General features: G+C 42.6%; 1 protein-coding gene across 1 annotated transcript in view; it reads left to right on the top strand.

Annotated features, from left to right (window-relative positions):
• Nucleotides 1-13,733, top strand: part of TRPC5 (transient receptor potential cation channel subfamily C member 5) — a gene marked incomplete at its 5' end in the record, with an annotated part of 122,897 nt that overhangs the window by 29,093 nt on the left and 80,071 nt on the right. Inside the window, one exon of the mRNA XM_081336688.1 lies at nucleotides 3,200-3,721. Within this exon, the coding sequence (XP_081192814.1) occupies nucleotides 3,200-3,721 (522 nt within the window). The remainder of the gene's footprint in view (nucleotides 1-3,199; nucleotides 3,722-13,733) is intronic.

Here is a 13,733-nt window from a genome sequence, read left to right as displayed (position 1 = left end):
GACAATTTTGGACCCTCTTTTCTTGTCATTCTTATACCAACCGGTGCACAGAATTTAAACTTTCTCAGAAAGAATCCCACATCTTTTTCAGATCGCAAAAGATCCCTGGGTGATCTTTTTGCTATGTTTTGCTTGAAGGACCTTGTATGCTCACTTGAAATTATTCATAGTCTTGGAGGTGGTGTGGTGGCTGAGTGGTTAAGATGCTTGGCTTGTCTAGCCAGCAAGCTGGCAGCCCAGGTTCGAGACCCAAACACCACATGATGGGGTGAGTTCCCATCCTCACCTCAGCTCCTGGCAACCCAGCATTTCGAAAGCATGCAAATGCAAGTAGATAAAGAGGTACCACTTCAGTGGGAAGGTAATGGCGCAGCGTGACATCACGCTGGCCACATGACTGTGGATACCGTTGGCTCAATGGCCTTGAAACGGAGGTGAGCAGCATCGCTTAGAGTCGACAACGGCCTGTGGAGTAAAATCCACAGGGACTCATTTACCTTTTATTGGGCGAAGAGGGCTGGAGGATCATGCCAGGCACCACACGACAGTTCGAGCTCTGCATGCCAGCAGCAAACAGAATATTCTGCTCCCCAAAGGGAGTTGTTGGCAAGGTACGCTGTGCTTGAAACTTTCGGCCTTCTGAATAGCAGATTTCACTAATAACCCACCGTGGGGGGTGCACATTAGCCTTGGCTGGGAGGTGTGCTGTTCATTTAATAGCACACCGCTGTGGGGCTGGCAGCTCGTAGCGCCATTTACAGCAATTTCTTGCTGAGAAATCCTGCCGCTCATCTTTCTCCCTTCCTTAAAATGGGGGTTTGAATAACAATTCCTTCTGAACAACATCTTCAACCTGAGCTTGAGAAGGGGAAAAAAAAGAGCAGGCAAAGCTAGACTTTCTTTAAATCCACCCTGCCTGTCATGTACTGTAAAACCTGTGATATTTAACTTTCAGAAGTATTTAATCAGTTTTATGGCTAGTTTCCATTTCTCTCAAAAGGGACACGGTGGCTCAGTGGGTTAGGACGCTGAGCTTGTCGATCAGAAGGTCGGCAGTTTGGCGGGTCGAATCCCGAGTGCCGCGTAACAGAGTGAGCGCCTGTTACTCGTCCCAGCTTCTGCCAACCTAGCAGTTCGAAAGCATGTAAAAATGCAAGTAGAAAAATAGGGACCACTCCGGTGGGAAGGTAACAGCGCTCCGTGCGCCTTTGGCGTCTAGTCATGCCGGCCATATGACCACGGAGACGTCCTTGGACAAGCGCTGGCTCTTCGGCTTTGAAATGGAGATGAGCACTGGCCCCTGGAGTCGGAAACGACTAGCACGCATGTGCGGGGGAAACTTTACCTTTACCTCTCTATATATATATCCCGAGGGTGGAATGGGGACTGAACCTCAGGCCAGACTGTCATGAGAAATTCAGCAGTTTTTTGGCACCATGTCTCCATTCACATTTGGAACCTGGGATTCGCACATTGTCCCTTTTTCATCCCACTCTCTGAACTTTGAATTGTTGGGCCGCCGAAAGTCTCATAATTTCCTAAGCTTGGAGGACAGCATTTTGACTTTGAGCAAATTGGATTCATGTTGATAGAACCGGGTGACTGAATGTTCGGTAGGATTTCACCAAGGTTTTGAGAATGTCTTTGGAGATGGATGAAGCTGATGGAAGAGAAAAACAAAACAAAACAAAACAAAACAAAACAAAACAAAACAAAACAAAACAAAGAGGATGACTTTTCCTAGAAAAATATCTTGGAAAGGGCTCCTCATTTGGATTCTACTTAGATGCTTAGTAGACTAGCCTGTGCTTAGCTGGGAACAAAACAAGAGCTAGATATGCATTCAGCTTGAACACCTCACTCTAGATCAGGGGTCTGAAACTTTGATAACTTAAGACTTGTGGACTTCAGTTCCCAGAATTCCCAGAATTCCCAGTTCCCAGAAATTTTGGGAGCTGAAGTCCACAAGTCTTAAAGTTGTCAAGGTTGCAGACTCCTGCTCTAGATGAACAACTGCAAATTCAGAATCAATAATTTTAGTTTAAATTCATAATTCCCCTTGCTAAAGCAAAGAGGATTTTGACCAGGTGCGTAATGTATCATTTGCCCAGCCTTGTAACCTTACTCATCTTATTCCTACTGGTGAGAACAATCACTAAGGGAATAGCTTGTCTTCAGAAGATATGGGTGCTCCATCACTGGAGGCTTTGAAAATGGGATCATTTATTTGAAAGGCTATAGGGTCTCCTGCTCAAGCAGGGGGTTGGACTAGAAGACCTCCAAGGACCCTTCCAACTCTATTATTCTATGTCTGTGCTGTCCATGGGAGATGTGTTGGTGTCAAAGGTTGTGTTCTCCTAATTTGGGAATCTTGGAACCAAATTTGGACTATATAGAAGCCCCCCCCCCAATAGTTTATTCTCTGTAAGGTGGATCATGAAACTAACCAGATTAGTCCCTTTCTTTCAGGTACAACTCGAAATTCCCTGTTCTAAGTATCTTTGGAGTTGTGCGTTGCTTTGTGATTCCACATACATATCAGTGTTGTTACCCTGGCTATTGTCTGCAAGGAACCAGAACCACATGTTACATTCTAGTTAAGCCAATGTATTGCTCATGCCTATACACAAGAATCTAGTCAATTAACGGCCAGCGCTAAATTGAGTTAACAGAACTCAAGGAGTGGGGGGAGGGCTGGACTTGGAGTGTGATTCGTAAGGATTTTAGGCTGAGTCCTCTCTTGACTCCATCCTCAGGCTCTGCCTCTCCTCCTCTTCCTCCTCCTATAGAAAGGGTGAATTGTTCTTTTTCAAGGATGTTTTTATTTTTAACTTTCCCATCCAGCCTGCAACCTGGGGATTTTCTGATAGTTTGCCATTCCAATACTAACCAGGTTTGATTCTGGTTAGCTACGTCTGCTGAGGACAAAAGATCCATGCTTCATTCTAGATGATTTAATCCATGTAGATGATCCATGTAGTTTTTTTGTGCAACAGTTGTTCACCTTTTGGGATGTTCATTCATCTTCCCACTCTGGGATTCATAGGGGTCTTATAGGATGTGTTTTTCAACACTGATTGTAGAGTTGGTGACATGAAACAGATGCTGTAGGAGCCATTTGAACCTTCTTGTTGACATGCTGTGATTTTTGAGCTCTTGTGCAGGAAAGAGTTTAACTGCCTGGACTGATTTTACCTAGGTTCCCACGTTAATGATGGACACCCAGTTTTCGGAGTTCACCCCCGATATCACCCCTATCATGTTGGCTGCTCATACCAACAACTACGAGATCATAAAGCTGCTTGTCCAAAGACGGGTCACCATCCCACGGCCACACCAGATCCGATGCAACTGTGTGGAATGCGTCTCCAGTTCGGAAGTGGACAGCTTGAGGCACTCCAGATCAAGGCTGAATATTTATAAAGCTTTGGCCAGTCCTTCCCTCATCGCCTTATCTAGCGAGGACCCGATCTTGACAGCCTTTCGGCTGGGTTGGGAGCTGAAGGAACTCAGCAAGGTGGAGAATGAGTTCAAGGCGGAATACGAGGAGCTTTCCCAGCAGTGCAAGCGCTTTGCAAAAGACCTCCTGGACCAAGCCCGCAGCTCCCGAGAACTGGAAACCATCTTGAACCACAGGGATGATCAGAGTGAGGAGTTAGATCCCCAGAAGTGCCATGATTTGGCCAAGCTAAAGGTAGCAATAAAGTATCACCAGAAAGAGGTAAGGCTTCTTATTTCTTCCTCTGTTATGCTGTCGTTCCCTTTTCTGATTGGCTAGCTCCCCATCTCCAGCAGCAACTAAGGGATTGGAATTGTGGCACCTCTGCAGTTCAGATTAAAATGCTTACTTGAAGGCAGTTGTCCTAGTTTTTTCAGTCTTACCATAAGGATTGGTCAAGTAACATCTTGAATATCTGTCAACCCTTTGAGGGAGGCCCATCAGAAAACAGACTGCATGAAGCTGACCAGAATGCCACTTTACTGAAATAGATTTTCTAGATTCCGCTAGGATATTTTGCCTTCCTCCCTTTTACATCAACAAGAGTCAAGGAGAGGTCACCTTAAGTTTCTTGCTAACACCAGCTTAATTCATGTTTTAGTAACTCCTGTGTTCTTTTTTCCTGTGGTATTCTACAGACTACAAAGGAATCAAACCAGTACTTTTATTCGGTGGGTAAATAAATACAACAAAAAGAAATGTCAGGGCACAAGAAATCAGGAACCAGGGTTGTTCAAACAAGTACAAGTTTATTCCATGTTATTTCCCTACAAGAATCTGAACTACTAATGGTCAAGATGAATTGGTGGTAGATAAGAGTCAACAGAATGCAAAGAGGGCTCTTGTGGGTGGAAAGGAACTCAAGACTGATGACTTGCTTGGCCCCTCCCTCAGCCTCAACCCAGTCATCTCCTCCAGCAATACTGTAGTGTCTATTCCAAATATCTTCTTTGGAAGGCCATTTGAAATATTGAAATGTCTTTTGGAAGGACATTTGAAATATTGAAAAGCTTCTGGCAGGCCCATTTGCCAAACGGCTGCTATAATAGGCATAAGCAGTAACAAAACTTCCATTGAGGAGGAACTGAGCGAACCTGCAGGATATATTCTGGAGCTTTCTGAAATACCAGAACGTTTATGGTTCCGAAGATTTATTTTCAGAAACTGCCAAACTGTACTTTCAAATGTGCTCTAAATTGGACAAAGTATTGATCACAGTGACAGCCTTAGGGTGATATGGTGGGAGAGGAAGCGAGCTGTTCTCATGGAACTTAGGGCCAATGTCTTTTGTATTCCAGATCTGGTCTCAGTCCCCGTACTCAGCTAACAGACCTTCAGAGGCCTTGGTTTTCAGCTGCTGCTTCTAAATGCCGGATAAGTCTGTAATAAGGCCTCCCTCGTTTGTAATTTAAGCATTCGTGAGAGGGATGAACTGATATGTATACTGAGATCTGGCAGGGTCTAGAAGGGGTGTGTGCCCTTTTGGAGCTATGACCAGCTGTGTTTGGGTATGGGATCAACTGAGGCAGGGGTGGAGGTGTGGCAGGGGAGACTCCAGAAAGAGGGGCTGCCCTAAAAGGTGGAGCTCAACTGTCCTTTTTCAGCTTCAGCAATGTGGCCAAGTTGAAGCTTAGACCAGAATCAAGGACAGGTGTGCAGAGCCCTCACCTTCCTTGTAGCATCTTGCCAACATGAAAGGGTTGTGTGCAGATAATCCTCCACTGCTGGCAGAGCCATTCCTGGGGAAACGCGCCCAGAGCTGTAACATTGTGGATTACGAAGACCTGTTAAACTGGCCCAGCAACCCTAAGAGGAGAAGGCCAACTGTGTCACGAGACAGTCATGCCAATGAATTCTTGGGAAAAGCAGCAGGTAGACAAGCTACTTTTCTGAAATTCACCCCTCCAAGCGCAGCAGTACCAGGCACTCTCTAATCCGGAGCGGACACACTCATTTTCTGATATAAAATTTGCAGCAGCTGCTGCTTCTAAATGCCCGATAGGTTTGTAATAAGGCCTCCCTCATTTGTAATTTAAGCATTCGTGAGAGGGATGAACTGATATGTATACTGAGATCTGGCAGGGTCTAGAAGGGGTGTGTGCCCTTTTGGAGCTATGACCAGCTGTGTTTGGGTATGGGATCAACTGAGGCAGGGGGGGAGGTGTGGCAGTCATTATTTGGGAATGTCATGGCTTTCAGACGTTTTGCACCACAGCTTACCAGATGTCACTCCCTGTTCATTAAGTTGAGCTCTAGGGGTTGCTGAGATTGTTGCTGTCAGACCTGCCCCAATCTGATCCCTTAAGAAAGAGAGACCCTCAACTCCATTTGGTTGAAGCGAAAGCGTCTTTCACTAAAAAGATGTTGGCTGCAGGAGAGTCAGGCTAGCTCTTGGTTTCCTGTGCTCAAAAGATACAGAGAGGTTTCCCCTCATCCCAGCCCTTCCCCCATAACCGGTCCGTCTTCAGCCAATCGGAACTCACCAAAGTGTTTTGAGAACAGCTCAGATGTTTGGGGGTAATCCACACTCTTTCTCAGGGTGCCTGGCCTTGCATTCCAATGCAAACTGGTGCTGAGCATCTCTGGCCTTTATCACCTGTCATTCCTCCCCCTTCTAGCCTTTGGTGCAGATGCCTATGAGGTGCCAAGCTGAGCCCAGCACACCTGACAGTTGCTCTGTTACTATCCTCCCTGATGCATCAGAACCTCCTTATCCAAACCTCTTGACCCTATCTTTGGGCTGGTAGTGGTGATCTCCAGACTTCAGAGAAGAGCAACTAAGATGATCAGGGGCCTGGAGACTAAAACACATGAAGAACGGCTACGGGACTTGGGTTTGGAATACTGCAGCCAATTATGGTCACCATATGACAAAAAAGATGTTGAGAGTTTAGAAAAAATGCAGAGAAGAGCAACTAAGATGATCCAAGGCCTGGGGACTAAAACATACGAAGAATGGTTGTGAGACTTGGTCTTGGCTAGTCCAAAGAAAAGAAAAAATAGGGGAGACATAGCAGTGTTCCAGTATCTGAGGGGCTGCTACAAGGCAGAAGGGGCCAGGTTGTTCACCAGAGCACCAGAGGAAAGGACGAGAAACAATGGCTGGAAACTGATCAAAGAGAGAAGCAACCTGGAATTAAGGAGAAACTTCCTGACACTGAGGACAATTAACCAGTGGAACAGCTTGCCTCTATAAATCTTGGGTGCTCTATCACTGGAGATTTTTAAGAAGAGACTAGACATTCATTCACCTGTCTGAGATGGTATAGGTTTTCCTCCTTGAGCAGGGGGCTGGAGTAGAAGACCTCCAAGGTCCCTTCTAACTGTTATTCTATTCTATTCTATTCTATTCTGTTCTGTTCTGTTCTGTTCTGTTCTGTTCTGTTCTGTTCTGTTCTGTTCTGTTCTATTCTATTCTATTCTATTCTATTCTATTCTATTCTATTCTATTCTATTCTATTCTATTCTATTCTATTCTATTCATGGTTTTGGTGGACATCAACCTGCCTTCTCTAGGAGTGAGGTTTGAGGCAGCTCAGGAGTTCATGGCCACCATGATAACCATGAGACCAACATGGGACAGTGATCCCACACTGGATCTGTTGCTCCTATTGGAGCAGCAGCTATGTGAAGTGCATTAAAGATTTGGTAAGTGGACAGGATTTGACATTCCACAGAGAAATCTCAGATGCTCTGCAAAGAAATTCAGTTGAGTGAGATGTTTTATCTCTAGATAGTTCCTTCTCAATATGGCCATCTTGAGATGAACACCACTGGCTCTCCAATGTAGAAACAAAATTGCCAAATTGCTCAAGATCTTTGCTTAATTCCACATCCACCCACTCGTACCCAATTAGCACAAATTGTTTGAACTCTAGTCAGCTCTGAAAATGTGTGGGAATCATACAAATGCATCTACAGAATTGTGACAGATGGCATTTCCTGGTCACACTTACAGTTTATTCATGGCGGCGTGCTGCTGTGAAAACAGAGTAACGTTCTTTCGCAGTACTGTGTGCCTGCTGCAACCTCTCACTAGCAGCATATGGGAGTGCCCCATGGTAAGCAGAAGTTGGAGGGCAAGAAGGGAGGTAGAACATGGAATGATGAGGCAGGAAGGGACCTTGAAGGTCTTCTGGTCCAACATCTCAAGGCAGGACACTTTATACCATCCCGGTCAAATGGTTGTTCAGTCTATTTTTGAAAACTCTTCTTCACAAGTTGGCAAGTTGTGCCACAGCAAGTTGTCCACTCGGCCATGGTGAGTTGAATGTAGCGAGTTGGCCATGGTGAGTTGTCATAGACCCGATGGAGTTGTGGGCTTAGTGAAGCCTGGGTAGGGGGTGGGGGGAAGGTTAGTGTTGAATAGATTGGGGTCCAAAACCTGGAGTTTCTGCCAACTCAGAGGCTGTGTTTGGACCACATATTTAAGCTTGATGGTTGAATCATACATCATCAAATACGCTTGGCTTGCACTTAATTTGTAGGACGGAAATGGAGAGAGAGATTTAACCTGGGTAATCCTTGTTGACGTTTCCTTATGAAAACAACAACAACAACACTTCATAGTTTCACAGTTAGTTTATTGTGGATTCTCAGCTCAAACTTTTTTGATGCGTAATTTTTTATTGAAATAAGATTTTGCAATGATTTAAAATTGAGAAGAAGAAGAAGTACTAGTACTGCTTTACAAAGCCCTAATAAGACCACACCTGGAATACCGCAGCCAATTATTTATATTTATTTATATTTAAATTTATATACCGCCCTATTCCCGTAGGACTCAGGGCGGTTTACAGGGAAAATTAAAAGTTAAAATACATCATATACAATTAAAAACGATTAAAACTAAGATTAAATTAATCCCTGAACTTAACTAAAACCCCATTAATTAAATAATTAAAACCCCTCAGTCTGGTCACCATATCACAAAAAAAAGATGTTGAGAGTTTAGAAAAAATGCAGAGAAGAGCAACTAAGATGATCCAAGGCCTGGAGACTAAAATATACGAAGAATGATTGTGGGACTTGGGCTTGGCTAGTCTAAAGAAAAGAAGAAATAGGGGAGACATGATAGCAGTCTTCCAGTATCTGAAGGGATGTCACAAGGCAGAGGGGGGCAGGTTGTTCACCAGAGCACCAGAGGGCAGGACGAGAAACAAGGGTTGGAAACTGACCAAACAGAGAAGCAACCTGGAATTAAGGAGAAACTTCCTGACAGTGAGGACAATCGACCAGTGGAACAGCTTGCCTCTAGAAATCTTGGGTGCTCCATCACTGGAGATCTTTAAGAAGAGACTGGAAGAATCACCTGTCTGCGATGGTGTAGATTCTCCTGCTTAAGTGGGGGGCTGAAGACCTCCAAGGTCCCTTCCAGCTCTTTTCTATATAAATAGAAAGATTATGAGGGGGCCTGAGGGGGGATTGGTGGGGTTTTTTATCATTCTTATTGGGGTTTTTACTATGTATCAATTGTATTTTAATCGGGCATGCATTTAATTATCTTTTAATTTTTGTAAATTTCTGTGTTTTATTCTTGCCCTGTACACCGCCCTGAGTCCTTCGGGAGAAGGGTGGTATAGAAATGATAATAAATTAAATTAAATTAAATGAAAGGATAAAAGGAAAAAAAAAGAATAAGAAAAAGGGGGGGGGGAAAGGAAGATATCTAAAGAAGTGAGCAGCAATTGCCATATGTATTTGTATCCAATATCTTTTTGCTTTTTCACAAGCCCCAATGATATTTTATCATTCCCCATGAATGATAAAATATCCCTTCATGTTTTCTACATTTCCCCATTTCCAAACCGTCCTTAGAAGTACCTGTATATATCTTAGACAATATCTCTGGTGTCATATAATTGCAATGCTTCTTTAAAAAGTCTTGATAATTTACATTTCCTGGTTGAGAATCGAAAAGGAAGTTGTAGTCTATCATTGGAAGTGTCTCCTGTTCTCCTGCTCCCATTCCTAGCCAGTTGTGCAAGATATCAAAAAAAAAATATGCAGCATTAAAAGGGGAATTACTCAGCTGGCCCTTCACGAAGGGTTATAATTGAGCCTTTCTAGCCATACCCCCCCAGCCCTAAAAGATTTAAAAGACCTAGTTTAAAATACTCTAAACCAGGACTGAATTGGAAAGCGCATAGGTGAAGGAAAAGTGAAGAGATCAGAAGGAGGGGGGGGGAAGGCTGAGAAAGTCATGGTTGAATGCACTTGATGAAATCTTTAAAAATAAAAGGTGGCGAGACGTTTGAGGGGAAAAAGGCAACATATGAAGCAGAAGATGAATGGGATGAAAGACTGGAAAGCTACGGAGATGCATCATGAAAGGTATCACTTAGATTCCGTTTTTCTTTTATCTTTTACTTCCAATTCTTGCTTATACGTTTTTTTTATTTGCCCTTATGTAACTACGCTTACACCGTATGGATGTGCAGGTAGGTACATCTGGCAGAGATAAACACTAACATTACTTTCATTCTGCTAATTCTAACCCAGCAGGAGTCAAAATGACTGTTAGTTTAATCAGTAATACAGTATCTCTAGCCCCAAATGCCATGGATCATTACTGTAAATTTAGAAGTGATCACTATGATTCGTAGGATTGGCTTCTAAATAAATGTTTTGGTCTATTCGGTCTAATTAGGCTGTTAATCTAGATAGTTTTGAGGTTCACAAGCCAAGCCTTCCTCACGGTATATGAAGTCTTTTTCATTTAATTGGAATTGATGGAATGAAATCTCCCAATATTCATACATTTGTGAAACTTCCAATAAGTCCTGATCTCTCTTGAGACCCAATAAGTCTTGGGAGCAAATTAATTGTTAAAATATGGAAAATATATTTATGTAATTTTGACATGAAGTGCAAGTCAAGATCTATTCATTTCAGCAAGAAGTGGATCTTGATTAAGAGGTCCACCATTCATTCTAAGCTTTGATAGGAGTTTTCAAGTGATATAGGGTCTCCTATTTGAGCAGGGTTGGACTAGAAGACCTCCAAGGTCCCTTCCAACTCTGATGATGATAATAATGATAATGACAATGTCCTCGGACATCCACCATGGTGGTTGTAAGTGCTGGTGTTCCTTGGAGTCTATCAATCTCCATACTTAGTGATTTTATTTTTTTCTGAATTCGTTATTTTTTCAAAATTGAAATCTGGCATAGTGCAAAGCAAGGCATTGGCCTCTAGTATACACTGTTTCTGCAACAGAACTTTTCACACATTTTTAGTTAAAAAAAAGCCACACATTTTCCAGCATGTCTATAATAATAATAAAAAAGACAGAATGTTTCAATAAAGTTCTTTGTTGGAAAGTACACTTGAGAGTAACAAAGATAAGGTAGTAATAGAGCAGAAGTTCTTTCTGGTTTATGGATGTTCTATTATTAGCCTAGGGCAGTCAACCATTTTGAGACTGTAGACTTAAAAGGCTCTCGAAATTCCAACAGGCCTACCAGTTCACAAAGACTGGGGTCCTCTGCTTTGGACTTTTAGATGATCTATTGTGGATGGGCCTCCACCCCATCTCAGACACTATCCATCCTCACCAGAGGACCACAGGCTTAAAAACATCTGCTGTGGATGAAGAAGCATTTCCCAGTTCTCAGAATCTTCAGCCAAACCTAGAAGAATACAGATAGTCCTCAACTTACAACAGATCATTTAGTGACCATTCAAAGTTACAAAGACACTGAAAAAAGTGAGGTATGACCATTTTTCACAGTTACAACCTTTGCAGCATCCCCATGATCACGTGATCAACATTCAGATGCTTGGCAACTGGTTCATATGGGGTTGAGCATTGGACACTAAGAATAGCTGATGGAAGAATTGACACCTTTGAACTAGGGTGCTGTGGTAAATTATTGCATATACCACAGACAGCCGGTGTAACTAGCAGAGAGGTGTTAAATCAACTAAAACTAGATACATCAGTAAAAGCTGAAATCATAAGACTATATCTGATTCATGTTGGCCATATCATGTGTGAAAATTCAATGGAGAAGTCAGTGATACTAGGAATAGTTAGTGGATCAAGAAGAAGGACTGGCTTGATAACTCTCTGGCTTGATACCAACAAAGCTGATTGAAAGATGAACATCCAACAATTGAAAGAAGCAGGGTAGCATGGATAGCACTTGCCTAACAAGTTGCCAACAGTTGGACATGACTTGAATGGTTAAAACAACAATAATTAGCAGTGGTCTAAACCCAATCCTTCTCAGAATAGAATAGAATAGAATAGAATAGAATAGAATAGAATAGAATAGAATAGAATAGAATAGAATAGAATAGAATAGAATAGAATAGAATAGAATAGAATAGAATAGAATAGAATAGAATAGAATAGAATTGGAAGGGACCTTGGAGGTCTTCTACTCCAGCCCCCCACTCAAGCAGGAGAACCTATACCATTTCAGATAAGTGACTGTCTAGTCTCTTCTTAAAAATCTCCAGTGATGGAGCGCCTACGATTTCTGGAGGCAAGCTGTTCCACTGGTTAATTGTCCTCAGTGTCAGGAAGTTTCTCCTTAATTCCAGGTTGCTTCTCTCCTTGATCAGTTTCCAGCCATTGTTTCTCGTCCCTCCCTCTGGTGCTCTGGTGAAGAACCTGGCCCCCTCTGCCTTGTAGCAGCCCCTCAGATACTGGATGACTGCTATCATGTCTCCCCTATTTCTTCTTTTCTTTAGACTAGCCAAACCCAAGTCCTGCAGCCATTCTTCATATGTTTTAGTCTCCAGGCCTTTGATCATCTTAGTTGCTCTTCTCTGAATTATTTCTAAACTCTCAACATCTTTTTTGTGATATTAGGATTAGGATCGCATGTCTCATAAAATATATATTTGCTTGAGCATCATATGAATACAGGAGTTAGGTTTTGTTAACCCAGTTTAGGAGGAGTCTAGGACAACTTCCTGCGGCCAACTCATCACAAACCACTTGCCATGGTCAAGTCACCATGGGGCAAGAGTTACACTAATATTGAAGAAATAGTGGAATGGAATAATTAAAGAGAGGATGCTACAGGAGGGACAAAATGAAATGTAAGTCGCAAAAATTAAAATAAATTTTACATTATTTGAAATCATGAAATTATTTGAATTGTTGAATTGCCCCATGGTGAGTTGTCCTGTTGGTCACAGCAAGTGTTCCCACAGCGAGTTGTCCCACTCCACGTTAGAGCTGTACAACCTCAATCACTCTGTCAAAAAATATACTGTCTTTATTCCAAATGGAAGAGGACTCAATTTCGTGCCTCATGGCTCCTGATCTCAAGATACCACTTAAGAGGAGGATCCATAACCATTTGAATAACCATATTCCGCACATTTTATTGTAGCTCGTGATTTCCTAAGAAATGATTTGGCAAAGATCAGAGGATTTAAGAGAAGTTTCTTTGTCTTCCAGGAGACAAAAAATAAATAAATAAAATCCTTATATTTTCTAAAGGTTCCAGCGAAGGATCTGTCTCTTGAGAGTTAAAACTCTCTAGAGCCACAAGCTAGAAAGCCGAGGAAGTTTTTTCAGGCATGAAGACAAATGAAGGCAAAGATCCTTGAGCAAAGCTGTCAAGAGTGGTTAAAACAGCATTTATCAAAACACAAACATTGTGAATAAACTTTGCTACTTTCGTCCAAGTGATCATTCTGCATTAGAGTACCTTGCCTCTAACACCCATAAGATGCTTCAGTATTTAAAGCAATTCTTGGAAAAAAAGAGCAAGAAGAAGAAGAAGGAGGATGGCAGAATATTGATCAAGAGCTCCGTAATCTGCAGCATCCTATTTTGGGTGGCTTTTGATTTCGGAGAGAGAGAGAGACTTGACTTCACCTCGATCTGCAAAACTGAATGCCTTAAATTGGCTGCCCACAGAGGTTATTTGCCGCTCTCTGGACTGAGCCAGCAATACAGATTTGTGATTTGCAGCCAATTATATAACTGTCCAGGTTTCCTCCCTGCTGCGTTTGCTCTAGTTTAGCTAAAATGATTATGGGTTTACCATGCTTTTTTATTTTTTAAAGTTGCCATAGTTGCCCACCCCTGCCATAAAGTGAATGTTCATCTCACCGCAACATGGGGCTGCTGCTATTTTGGGGCTGCAGGCTGAAGGAGTTAGCAAGTTTCTCCTTCCTTCAGTGGCTCTCCTTTGAACAGTTGCCTCAGATGTCTGTCACGTTTTGTAACACCTTTCGGCTTGTTGGTTTCTGTCTCCATCATGCTAAG

Source organism: Vipera berus (assembly GCF_964194415.1).
Source record: "Vipera berus genome assembly, chromosome: 11".
In the NCBI taxonomy this organism is placed as follows: Eukaryota; Metazoa; Chordata; class Lepidosauria; order Squamata; family Viperidae; genus Vipera; species Vipera berus.
This window is presented reverse-complemented; position numbering and strand designations above follow the sequence as displayed.